This window comes from Ranitomeya variabilis, chromosome 4, assembly GCF_051348905.1.
Source record: "Ranitomeya variabilis isolate aRanVar5 chromosome 4, aRanVar5.hap1, whole genome shotgun sequence".
Taxonomy (NCBI): Eukaryota; Metazoa; Chordata; class Amphibia; order Anura; family Dendrobatidae; genus Ranitomeya; species Ranitomeya variabilis.
This window is the reverse complement of record NC_135235.1, coordinates 411,886,436-411,900,534: the sequence shown is the minus strand read 5'-3', so window position 1 is coordinate 411,900,534 and position 14,099 is coordinate 411,886,436. Positions and strand designations below refer to the sequence as shown.

Below are 14,099 nucleotides of genomic sequence, written 5' to 3'. Positions count from 1 at the left end.
TTTTGTGTGTTTTAATTAATATGGAAATGTTATGGAAAATTTGAGAACTTGACCAAAAGCATATTGACCTTGAAGCAAAACATGGAGATGTGCTCACATCTGTACTTAATTTCTACCGAACTTCAGAGCTAGAGGAGCACATGAGAATGATCACCACAAAGATGACCAGATAAGTTGTAGTAAAATAAACCATCACATACACTTAGATAAATATATATAATTTATTTGTCAGAAAGTGTTTACAGAAGATGAAGTAATGATCGTTGAGAGGATTCTCTTTACACAGGTCAAAGGTCTATTTCAATTTTCCCAATGAGCAAAGCCAACAGAAGCAAAAGGCTTAGACCACCTCTATCTCCTCCTGCATTCAACCTTTCGTCACCAATATTTTCTCCCTCTTCCTCTATCCTACCTTCCCATTGATTGATATTCTCACTTGGGCCGGCTTGACCTCTATAGAAAGAGGATGGTTTAGGTGGGAAGGATAATCCTGACAGATTTCCTGTTGGGATAGGGTTATGAGAGCTACAGAACCGTAGATCCCGCTCCTCAAGAGAGCGCAGGTCTCTTCCTCGAAAAGCTGGTGGGGATGAACAGGTCACTGGGGAGCTCGAGATTCCTGGGGAAGATCGAAACCAACCCCACAGTGATCGGCAGCTGCAGTCACAATGCCATGGGTTTCCATTCAAACGCAAAAACTGCAAAGAGGGTAGGGCGCGCAAACAATCTCCGGAGAGGGACGGCAGGCTGTTATTGAAGAGGAAGAGAATGGTGAGGCTGCTCAAGCCACTAAAAGCTGCAGGGGAGATAGTCACAAGACGGTTACTATGGAGCAACAGACGATCCAGGCTTGAGAGACCAAAAAAAGTACTGGCTGGGAGGGACTGCAACTGGTTTCCATACAAAAACAACTGGGTGAGGTTTGACAGGTCACGAAATAAGCCATCCTAAAGAGAGAGAAACAATGTGATGATTAGTATCTGGAAAGTCTTTCGAAGCTATGGTGGAAATTAATAAGCTCAACTGAAAAATAGAAAAGGAATAACAGGTGGTGGAAGGAGTATTGTAGGAGTATATCACACTGGTAAAGTAAGCAGTTTATATATAGTGTATGACAGCATCAGTGCCATACTTAAAGATATATGTGAATGTTTAATTGACAGTCTGCAGTACATATAGGATCTGTCTCCTGCGTTCACGGACTTGCAAAGCAGCTGGCAGTGTGATTACTCAAATGCAAGCACTTAAAGGAACACTTGAGGAAAATCGAAATCATGGAGAATGACTAAAGGAGTGATGCACGATACATCTGTAGTGCTCTTTATACCTGTGTAATACTCCCTCTCAATGATATGCCTGGTGCAGACCCTGCAGGGGTGGAGCATGACACAGATTCACAAAACAGTGCCCCTGTAGGTCCTTCACTAGGTAAATTACAGTTTATCAGTTTTTCCTGGCGTGTTCCTTTAAAACATCCCTAAAATAAACATTTTTGGGCTTTATTGTACAGAATATTACTCTTTAATGGAAATCGATGCCACAACAGTTCACAATATTTAATACAATATTAGAGCATATGTTAAAAGAGTAACTGTCATTTTAATTTTATAAATCAATAGTACGCATGAAAACAATCAATATTGCAATAAATCTTATCAGAGAAACTTCGTGGACTCATCCTGCAATATCAATTCATGGGTGAAATTTGTATTTACTGAAGACAGATTATCACATTACCGATATAGGAGCTGGTAGTTGGTGCTTTTAAAATTGTATGGGGAGGAGAAGGGAGGAGCTAGTGTTAGGCAGACGTCATAGAACTTTATGAGCACCAACTGTCATCTCCTATCTCAGTAATGGAAAGATCTTCATTCACTGAAAACAGATAGTACTTGTGAATTGAGAATTTTGAAAATCAATTATCAGTCCAGGAGGAGAAAGAAGCTGATTTTTCTCATAAGATTTATTGCAAAGTTTCTTAATTTAATGTGTTCTAGTGATATATGGAAAAAGAACATCAAAATAAAAGTTTACTCTTTAATTAACTCCGTGCAATGCTTTGCTTTTTATTTTATTAACAATGTATTCTCCTATTGTAAAACACAGCCTCAGTAAAACATTTAGAAGACCAGAATATACCGTACCGTACATGAAATAGTGCTACTTGTCAGAAAATCTGGCATCATAAACATCAAGTTCGTATTCAGTGCCCACTTTATGTCAAAGATAAATGTGCTCACACTACAGTGCAAATTAATTGCTGCCTACTTATTCTTTAGCAATGTAATTCTGGTAAAACAGTTCCAATCAAAAACGTTCCCAAAACAGAACCAGTTCAATCCAGCAGCCTGCAAGGCCCATAGCAAATACCATCTCCATAATGGTGCTTATATATCACTGTCCATACGGCTAAATTCACATGAATTTTTTCATCCAGAAAAAAACTATTTTCATCCATATTGCCATCTGCATGTCCTTTTTTATCATCCGTATGGCATCTGTGTGACATCTGCTTTAATACATTAATAACTAAAAAATTATACAAAGCCAAATACAGTTTCCTTTGTTAATAATTACATTTTATCTGTTAAAAGTGGATGCCATACGAATGTCGTCCATACAGTATCAGTTTCTTTTTGCTTTCCCAGTGAAAAATATAGGTAAGTTTCATCCAAAAATGGATCAGCAATTTCTTTTCACAGTCTGGGTATAAAATCGTTCATGTGAATGTAGCCATTCAACATTAGTCTGTGTGAGGTCTGTGTGCTGTCTGCATGAGGTCTGTGTGCTGTCTGTATGCGATCTGTGTGCTGTCTGTGTGCTGTGTGCATGAGGTCTGTGTGCTGTCTATGTGCTGTGTGCGGTCTGTGTGAGGTCTGTGTGCTGTCTGCATGAGGTCTGTGTGCTGTCCGTGTGCTGAATGTGTGCGGTCTGTGTGCTATCTGTGTGAGGTCTATGTGCTGTCTGTGTGCTGTCTCTATGCGATCTGTGTGCTGTCTGTGTGCTGTCTGCATGAGGTCTGTGTGCTGTCTATGTGCTGTGTGCGATCTGTGTGCTGTCTGCATGAGGTCTGTGTGCTGTCTATGTGCTGTGTGCGGTCTGTGTGCGGTCTGTGTGCGGTCTGTGTGCGGTCTGTGTGCTGTCTGTGTGCTGTCTCTATGCGATCTGTGTGCTGTCTGCATGAGGTCTGTGTGCTGTCTATGTGCTGTGTGCGGTCTGTGTGCGGTCTGTGTGCGGTCTGTGTGAGGTCTGTGTGAGGTGTATGTGCTGTCTGTGTGAGGTCTGTGTGCTGTCTGCATGAGGTCTGTGTGCTGTCTATGTGCTGTGTGCGGTCTGTGTGTGGTCTGTCTGAGGTCTGTGTGAGGTCTGTGCGGTCTGTGTGCGGTCTGTGTGAGGTCTGTATGAGGTGTATGTGCTGTCTGTGTGAGGTGTATGTGCTGTCTGCGTGAGGTCTGTGTGCTGTCTGCATGAGGTCTGTGTGCTGTCTGCATGAGGTCTGTGTGCTGTCTATGTGCTGTGTGCTGTCTGTGTGCTGTCTGCATGAGGTCTGTGTGCTGTCTGTGTGCTGTCTGCATGAGGTCTGTGTGCTGTCTGTGTGCTGTCTGCATGAGGTCTGTGTGCTGTCCTTGTGCCGAATGCGTGCGGTCTGTGTGCAATTTGTGTGCTGTCTATGTGCTGTCTGTGTGAGGTCTATGTGCTGTCTGTGTGCTGTGTGCTGTCTCTGCTGACTGTGTGCTGTCTGTGAGGTCTGTGTGCTGTCTGTATGCTGACTGTGTGAGGTCTGTGTGCTGACTGTGTGAGGTCTGTGTGCTGACTGTGTGAGGTATGTGTGAGGTCTGTGTGAGTTCTGTCTTTTGTACGGACAGCAGTCAGACTGAAAATACGTTCATGTGAACGTAACCTGTAAGTGACAAATAATATGCCTCCTCACCTGATATTAGGCTTCATTTTTCACATACGTGTTCAATACATGATTTTTACAGATAGAACACGTTTCTATTTGGTCTATGAAGCTGATCACATGCCCATGTTTTTGTGCATACAGTGTGCAAAAAATCACAGTGACTTACAGTACAGACCAAAAGTTTGGATACACCTTCTCATTTAAGATTTTTCTGTATTTTCATGACTATGAAAATTGTACATTCACACTGAAGGCATCAAAACTATGAATTAATACATGTGGAATTATATACTTAACAACTGAAAATATGTCTTATATTCTAGGTTCTTCAAAGTAGCCACCTTTTGCTTTGATGACTGCTTTGCACACTTGGCATTCTCTTGATGAGCTTCAAGATGTAGTCACCGGGAATGGTCTTCCAACAATCTTGAAGGAGTTCCCAGAGATGCTTAGCACTTGTTGGCCCTTTTGCCTTCACTCTGCAGTCCAGCTCACCCCAAACTATCTCGATTGGGTTCAGGTCTGGTGACTGTGGAGGCCAGGTCATCTGGCATAGCACCCAATCACTCTCCTTCTTTGTCAAATAGCCCTTACACAGCCTGGAGGTGTGTTTGAGGTCATTGTCCTATTGAAAAATAAATGATGGTCCAACTAAACGCAAACCGGATGGAATAGCATGCCACTGCAAGACGCTGTGGTAGCCATGCTGGTTCAGTATGCCTTCAATTTTGAATAAATCCCCAACAGTGTCACCACCAAAGCACCCCCACACCATCACAGCTCCTCCTCCATGCTTCACGGTGGGAACCAGGCATGTAGAGTCCATCCCTTCACCTTTTCTGCGTCGCACAAAGACACGATGGTTGGAACCAAAGATCTCAAATTTGGACTCATCAGACCAAAGCAGATTTCCACTGGTCTAATGTCCATTCCTTGTGTTCTTTAGCCCAAACAGGTCTCTTCTGCTTGTTGCCTGTCCTTAGCAGTGGTTTCCTTTCCTAGCAGCTATTTTACCATGAAGGCCTGCTGCACAAAGTCTCCTCTTAACAGTTGTTGTAGAGATGTGTCTGCTGCTAGACCTGGTCTCTAATCTGAGCTGCTGTTAACCTGCAATTTCTGAGGCTGGTGACTCGGATAAACTTATCCTCAGAAGCAGAGGTGACTCTTGCTCTTCCTTTCCTGGGGCGGTCCTCATGTGAGCCAGTTTCTTTGTAGCGCTTGATGGTTTTTGCCACTGCACTTGGGGACACTTTCAAAGTTTTCCAAATTTTTCAGACTGACTGACCTTCATTTCTTAAAGTAATGATGGCCACTTGTTTTTCTTTACTTAGCTGCTTTTTTCTTGCCATAATACAAATTCTAACAGTCTATTCAGTAGGACTCTCAGCTGTGTATCCACCAGACTTCTGCACAACCCAACTGATGGTCCCAACCCCATTTATAAGGCAAGAAATCCCACTTATTAAACCTGACAGGGCACACCTGTGAAGTGAAAACCATTCCCGGTGACTACCTCTTGAAGCTTATCAAGAGAATGCCAAGAGTGTGCAAAGCCGTCATCAAAACAAAAGGTGGTTACTTTGAAGTACCTAGAATACAAGACATAATTTCAGTTGTTTCACACTTTTTTGTTAAGTATATAATTCCACATGTGTTAATTTATAGTTTTGATGCCTTCAGTGTGAATGTACAATTTTCATAGTCATGAAAATACAGAAAAATCTTTAAATGAGAAGGTGTGTCCAAACTTTTGGTCTGTACTATATCTGTTTTTGTAGCTGCGTAAGTTACATCAATGGTACATCCGCCCCTGGGAATGGGTAACCACTAACCAGACTTGCACAGAGGATCTTCACTGACAGTGTCCACCCCCTCTTTAAAGGGAACTTGCCATGTCTTTTTTAGCATGAAAACTATCCCCAGTGCATTGTTAGTGTTGCAATGAGCATCACTAACACTTTTTTCAATATAAATGGCGCTGTAATCACGTGCAAAAAGCACTTTATATAATTATATCATACCTGCTCATTTAGTCATGGGGGTGTGCTTTATTGAATTCAGTCATGGTTGTCGCCGCTCACGTAATTTGAATGATGTTCCTGGGGTTGTGCCGATGTCACTCAAATCAGATTTGAAAATCCCACGCTTGCGCAGTGCCGATCTGGGAGCCGCGCATACGCAGTGTCGATCGGAAGCCTCGCATACGCTGTGTCGATCGGGGAGCCGCGCATATGCAGTGTCGATTGGGGAGCCGCGCATACGCAGTGTCGATCGGGGAGCTACGCATACACAGTGTTGATTGGGGAGCCATGCATGCGCAGTGAAGCTAGGTACTACACACAGCTTCAGTGCGCATGTGTGGGGAGCCGTTTGTTAAGGAGCATGTGTGGCTCCCCGATCGACACTGTGAAGGAAGATGGACCAGAATAGTAGTCTCTCTTGTGTGTCCAGGCCGGAACTGTAGGGACTGTCACCATTGCTGCCGGGGGAAGCACTTTCTGACCGGAATAGACCTTTGCACCTGACTGCTGGGGGCGGGTGTGATATAAAGGGGACTGTGCTCGTGGAAACAGGGATTTTCGCAGGGACCCAGCGTGTGCGACAGGAGAAGGTTTACTCCCTCGCTGCAGACCGACAGCAACTGACAGGCCCGCTTTGCAGCGTTCCATCCCCCGCGCATACAGACTGTGCAGTGCCAGAGAATAACTCCCGGTTAATCCCCAATCCTAACAGCACTAACCGGGCGGTGCATCGTACACCTGCTGACTCTTTTCGTAACACTGATCCGGCATCACATGCGGTTCGCAGCTTTGAGACCGCGGCCTTCACTCCAGGACTTTGTACTTCTTTGGTTGTGCAGTTCACCTTTCCCCGTTCTGCACCTTGTTCCAGGATCACAAGACCACATGTAAGAAGATCAGGATACTTCGCCACCTTACAGAGACAGTGCTTCACCCTTCTGCAGGATCGGCTCAAAGACGTCACTCGCCACCTACGGCGCCATCATGGGATTTTCCAGCCACCATCATCCAGGAACAAGAGACTTGATAAGTTAATCTGTTACTTCACTCGTTGTCGTTACCTAATTGCTATATCCACATTGTGGGGCTGTATGTTTACACCCCCTTACTCCCTTCGTGGAGTATTTACTGTTGAGACATATTGAGATATATTCCTATATAAAATCTGTTAACTCTTGCTCTGCCTCCTGCTCGTCACTGCATCCCGCGTTCCTGCTAGCACCTTACAACTGCGCAATCAGATTTGATTGAAGTCGGCGCAACCCCGGGAACATCATTCAAATTGCGTGGGCGGCGATAACCATGACTGAACTCAGTGAAGCACACCTCTATGACTAAATAAGCGGGTACATTGTAACTATATAAAGTGCTTTTTGCACATGATTGCAGCACTGTTTATAATGAAAAAAACGTGTTAGTGATGCACATTGCAGCTCTAACAACACACTGGGGACAGTTTACATGCTAGAAAGGACATGACAGGTTCCCTTTAACTCCAAGTTTATGTGGACTTCGGTGACATATTAAACAAGTGGCATGCTAAGACTATACATTCTTTAGGCTGTGCTTGGATCTTTTACCTGGTACCAGTCCCTCAAGGGTCAAGTGTATCTTTTTTTTCTCTACAAGAAAAAGATGCCATGGCACAATACATCAAAGAAAATTACTTCTTCCATTACTCCACTGAGTTCATTAACAACTTACCAAATTTTTTTAAGTCGCACGGTCGTATGGTTGGTTGTCAGACAGTTTTCCAAAATGTCAAATTTTATATGACCCTGCACGTGAACCAATTCATGACCAGTCAATTTTGCCTTTGTGCACATTTGTTTTTCCTCCCCTCTTCCAAGAGCCATAGCATTTTTTTTCTATTGACAGCCATATGACGAACATTTTTTTGCGAGATAAGTTATACTTTTGAATTACACCACTTATTTAACTATACAAGTAGTAGAAAAGTGGAGTGAAATGGTAAAAAAGTACTATTTTGCCACTTTTTTATGGCATTCATTGTGCAGTTAAAATGATTCTCTTATGCAGCAAAACCAAACATGTATCTAACCACAAGACTTGGAATAAAATAAATCCCAGAAAATGAGTGAAAAGCAAAATCCACAATTTAAAAAAATATATTTATTAAACTTAAATATAAAATACACAGACACATTAAAAGATATAAAGACGAATAGATGAGTGCCTTAAAAAATGGACCATGGGGAATGTCGATGAAGAATAGATACATTGACAAGTGTAGCGTTTCACCCACTATGTGTCTTGGGAGACACTCGCTTGGCAGCAGAATAATCATAGACAGGCACGGTTTTTCAGATAAACAGTCCATGTGGTTTATTATACTCTCAGCATAAACCACTGTAGGCCATGTTACGTATCACAGACCTCACATAGTCCTTCATCATATATGGCTTGACAAATCATTCATTATTCAAGCCTGTATCTCTCCAGTCACCGGGTGACTGCATAGTTCAGCAACTGTCCTATGTGCACACAGTTCTTTTCCCCATACCAGGGGTTACCTCTCAGGAGCTCCTGCTCCACAGGTTGACTCCACGTCAGTCCCAGGTCCTCAACACGGTCGACGGTCTCACAATGCTTCCAGGACGTCTCCACTCCCAGGAGCCTCCAACACTGACCATCCAGGTCCACGGTCTCTAGGTGCTTCCAGGACGTCTCCACTCCCAGGAGACTCCAACACTGACCATGCAGGACCTACAGCACACAGGCCACTCAGTGCCAAAGCCCAACCATGTGCTATTCAGGAATTCCCAGGATTTCCAACACAGGCTTCCAGGGCCTTGCACTTTGACCATTCAGATCCAAACACAGGAACCATGTGACCCACACCCTGGTCACATTACATACCCGTAACCACTCCCTTGGGTGGGAGTGTGGGTGTGTGTGGCTAGTTTGACCCTTCCATCTCTCATAACTAGCCCTGCTTGTCTCCCATTAGAACTAAACATTTACATGTGGGACAACAGGTCCCAGACCACAACACAACTTCAGACTGACAGCGCAGAGTGTCCTCCTCTGCGACACACGTACCGGCCATCTACAATTCTGCCGGACTTTGTATCAACACAATTAAGCCTCCAAGTGCATCTTGAAGTGCACACGCAGCGCCCCCTGGCTGTAACATTGGTCACTGCACCACACAAGCAAAAGAGTCAAAAGAGTAACAATGTTTAGAACTTTTGACTTTCAGGCTGCATAAATTGGACTTGCAAATATTAGCATATGATTAGTTATGCACATTCTTGTCATGTCACTGCGTTACCCTTTTGCTCCTAAAAATTAAATGTTTAATTTTATTGTTTTGTTAGTATTTTGTAAATCCATCCTTGACTTTCAGCAATGCCTGAATCTGGGCATGCTCTTGATCAGATTCAAGCATGTCTCGGACCGAAATCTGATCCCAGGTCTCTTCTACACATACCCAAAGTTGGTGCATACTGGTTGACTTTTTTCGTTAGGAAGTTCTAAAGGTTAAAAGTTGACCATCGATTTCTAATTTTTACAACAAAATTTGCAAAACTATTTTTTAGGGATGACCTCACATTTGAAGTGACTTTGAGAGGCCTATATGACAGAAAATACCAAAAAGTTACATCATTCTAAAAACTGCACCCCTCACGGTACTCAAAACCACATTCAAGAAGTTTATTAACCCTTCAGGTGCTGCACATGAATTTTTAGAGTGTCGAAGGAAAAAAATAATCATTTACTTTTCTTTCACAAAAATTTTCCTTTAATTTCTTTTACTTTCGCAAGGACAACAGGAGAAAATGGACCATACAATTTGTTGTGCAATTTATCCTGAGCATGCTGATATAGCTAGTAATTTTATATTTTACTCCAAAAAAAGGTAGGCAGTGTTTACAGAGGCATAAAAAGGTATTGTAAAGAAGACAAGTCTCGTATGTACAATACAATTACAAATAAAATGGGATTAAGGTTGAAAAACACTTTCATTTCATTATGTCATATCGTCTTATGGCTGACTGTGTGCTGTGGGGAAGGCCGAGCATATATCCAGATGCATCACCCCTGTATAGCAGCTAGACCCCAGACAAAGACACGTGAAGACTGCTGCTTCACTCAGTTATTTCCTAGCCTAAAACCCAGGCACTCCCCCTGTGGTGACCTCACTTAGAGGCTAAAACCTCCCCTCTACTTAGAGTTATGGTAAATATTTTTATGCCTAGCTCGCTGTATGAATCTCGTATATGAAAGATACAATGATCACGATGTGCCCCACATCAGGGGGATTATTTTAAGTGTAAACACGGTGTAATTACATGACCTGCTTACAGAGAAACCCACCCTTTGCACTCATTGGGTTTAGCTTTTAGCGATTTCAGGGAGTTATAGATCCCTCGATGGATATCCGGAATATATAATTCTTATATCTCTAGCCCTGGTCAGTGCCAATAGACATATACCCTTAAAAGAACAATAGAATCTCATGCTTTCTGTACCAGTTCTATCCAGTACCAGTTGGGAGGGGGGAATGAGGCATGTAGGGAGACCTGCTTGTAGCTCAAAGCCATAAAAATTCTTCAGCGGAGTTGGCAGCTAGTCTCACATTACCACCTTATAGCAGGGGAGAAGGGGAAAGAGTGGCTTAGAATTACACACACAGGCAGAGAAAAGAAAGGGAGGGTCGAATCTGCAGTGGGTGTCTGTCCTCTCCTCTTGGATGTAACAGAGCTCAGTGTGCGCGATAATATACAATCAAATACCTCATGTTCCTGACACCCTATATTTCCATTAACAGATGACCAACCTGAGTGGGGACTTGTTTTTTTGTGGATTAGGTTGAAGCTTTTATCGGGAACATTTTACATAACATTTATGATCACATTTTAAATGTGCCTCTCTACTCTTCCTCCAGACTTTGGGTCCGTGATCTCCAAATATAATGCAAACTTTTCTTTCATCTCTATATAATCTATGAGTTTCACTTTTTGTATTGAAGAACTGAAATAAATTAACTCTTTTGATGATATTCTAATTTAGTGAGAAGCACTTGTGTGTGTGTGTGTGTGTGTGTGTGTGTGTGTGTGTGTGTGTGTGTGTGTGTGTGTGTGTGTGTGTGTGTGTGTGTGTGTGTATGTATGTATGTATGTATGTATATATATATATATATATATATATATATATATATATATATACAGTATGCAATTTATATTGCGGTCTCATGCTGACTAAATGTACCTGGCTTCTCTCAATGCACTTTCATCGAGAGAAGTCGTGCACGTCTAGATGGCACATGACTGTAAGTATGTACATCACATGCAGCCACGTGAACCCCTGTTGCTCTGGAGAATCCTGACAGCTTGCACACCACATGTTGTCATTATTTTACAATCTACAATCTCATAGAATGATTGCAGATTTTTGTGTTAAGCCTGCGCCCGACGTCATTACATTATACTAAATATACAGGTGCTTCTCACTATAAATCAGAATATCATCAAAAAGTTAATTTATTTCAGTTCTTCAATACAAATAGTTAAACTCATATATTGTATAGAGTAATTACAAACAGAGTGATCTATTTAAAGTGTTTATTTATGTTAATGTTGATGATTATGGCTTACAGTAAATTAGAATACTTTATAACACCAGCTTGAAAAATGATTTTAAAATCCGAACTTTTGGCCTACTGAAATGTATGTTCAGTAAATGCACTCAATACTTAGTCGGGGCTCCTTTTGCATGAATTACTATATCAATGCGGCATGGCATGGAGGCAATCAGCCTGTGGCACTGTTGAGGTGTTATGGAAGCCCAGGTTGCTTTGATAGCAGCCTTCAGTTTGTGTGCATTGTTGGGTCTGGTGTCTCTCATCTTCCTCTTGACAAGAATCTATGGGGTAAAGGTCAGGTGAGTTTGCTGGCCAATCAAGCACAGTGATACTGTTGTTTTTAAACCAGGTATTGGTACATTTGGCAGTGTGGACAGGTGCCAAGTCCTGTTGGAGAATTAAATTTTAATCTTCAAAAAACTTGTCAGCAGAGGGAAGCATGAAGTGCTCTAAAATTTCTTGGTAGACGGCTGCACTGACTTTGGTTTTGATAAAACATAGTGAACCTACACCAGCAGATGACATGACTCCCCAAACCATCACTGACTGTAGAAACTTCACACTAGACCCCAGGCAGCTTGGACTGTGTGCCTCTCCACTCTTCCTCCAGACTCTGCGACCTTGATTTCCAGATGAAATGCAATATTTACTTTCATGTGAAAACAACACCTTGGACCATTGAGCAACAGTCTTTTCCTCCTTGGCTCCGGTAAGAAGCTTCTGGTGTTGTCTATTGGACATGAGTGGCTTGACACAAGAAATGCGACACTTGTAGCCCATGAACTGGATACATCTGTGAGTGGTGGCTCTTGAAGCAATGACTCAAGCAGCAGTCCACTCCTTGTAAATCTCCCCCAAGTTTTTGAATGGCCTTTTCTTAACAATCTTTTCAAGGCTGCGGTTACCTCGGTTGCTTGTGTTGCTTTTTCTACTACACTTTTTCCTTCCAGGAAGACTGCTGACTTAACAGATGTCCAGAAGGCAGTCATTAAAAAAGGAAAGATGCGCACTCTAGCGTGGGAGGTGCTGACTGAACGTGAAAATATTCCACTGACCGTAATCCAGAGGATAAACAGTCGCACTCAGAGTCTCATATAATTTGCAAAAGAAGGATTTATTTCAATCACCAGATAAAGAAAATTGCTTACCTTATGGAATAGTTTGCATTTCTCTACTGCGGTGAAGCAATTTTCTTTATCTGGTGATTGAAATAAATTGCTTCAAGAGACACCACACACAGACGTATCCAGGACATGGGCTACAAATGGTGCATTCCTTGTGTCAAGCCACTTATGACCAATAGACAATGCCAGAAACGTCTTACCTGGGCCAAGGAGAAAACTGGACTGTTGCTTAGTGGTCCAAGGTGTTGTTTTCAGATGAAAGTACATTTTGCATTTTCATTTGGAAATCAGGGTCCCAGAGTCTGGAGGAAGAGTGGAGAGGCACACAATCCAAGCTGCTTGAGGTCTAGTGTTAAGTTTCCATAGTCAGTGATGGTTTGCGTAGCCATGTCATCTGCTGGTGTAAAGGTACCTTCACACGAAGCGACGCTGCAGCGATAGCGACAACGATGCCGATCGCTGCAGCGTCGCTGTTTGGTCGCTGGAGAGCTGTCACACAGACAGCTCTCCAGCGACCAACGATGCCGAGGTCCCCGGGTAACCAGGGTAAACATCGGGTTACTAAGCGCAGGGCCGCGCTTAGTAACCCGATGTTTACCCTGGTTACCAGCGTAAAAGTAAAAAAAACAAACAGTACATGCTCACCTGCGCGTCCCCCGGCGTCCGCTTCCTGATACTGACTGAGCTCCGGCCCTAACAGCAGAGCGGTGACGTCACCGCTGTGCTTTCACTTTCACTTTAGGGCCGGCGCTCAGTAATGTCAGGAAGCAGACGGCAGGGGACGCGCAGGTGAGTATGTACTGTTTGTTTTTTTTACTTTTACGCTGGTAACCAGGGTAAACATCGGGTTACTAAGCGCGGCCCTGCGCTTAGTAACCCGATGTTTACCCTGGTTACCAGTGTAAAACATCTCTGGTATCGTTGCTTTTGCTGTCAAACACAACGATACACGGCGATCGGATGACCAAATAAAGTTCTGGACTTTATTCAGCGACCAGCGACATCACAGCAGGATCCTGATCGCTGCTGCGTGTCAAACTAAACGATATCGCTAGCCAGGACGCTGCAACATCACGGATCGCTAGCGATATCGTTACAAAGTCGTTTCGTGTGAAGGTACCTTAAGTCCACTGTGTTTTATCAAGACCAAAGTCAGCGCAGCCGCCTACCAGGAAATTTTAGAGCACTTCATGCTTCCCTCTGTCGACAAGCTTTTTGGAGAAGGAAATGTCATTCTCCAGCAGGACTTGGTACCGATCCACATTGCCAATAGTACCAATACCTGGTTTAAAAACAACAGTATCACTGTGCTTGATTGGCCAGCAAACTCGTCTGATCTTAACCCCATAGAGAATCCATGGGGTATTGTCAAGAGGAAGATGAAGGACACCAGACCCAACAATGCAGACAACCTGAAGGCTGCTATCAAAGCAACTTGGGCT

General features: G+C 43.1%; 1 protein-coding gene across 1 annotated transcript in view; it reads right to left on the bottom strand.

The window, feature by feature from the left end:
- Positions 1 to 207: 207 nt before the first annotated feature.
- The window catches only part of RTN4RL2 (reticulon 4 receptor like 2), an 85,645-nt gene continuing 71,753 nt past the window's right edge, over positions 208 to 14,099 (bottom strand). Inside the window, exon 3 of the mRNA XM_077251180.1 lies at positions 208 to 947. Coding sequence (XP_077107295.1) covers positions 288 to 947 — 660 coding nt within the window. The 3' untranslated portion in view covers positions 208 to 287. The remainder of the gene's footprint in view (positions 948 to 14,099) is intronic.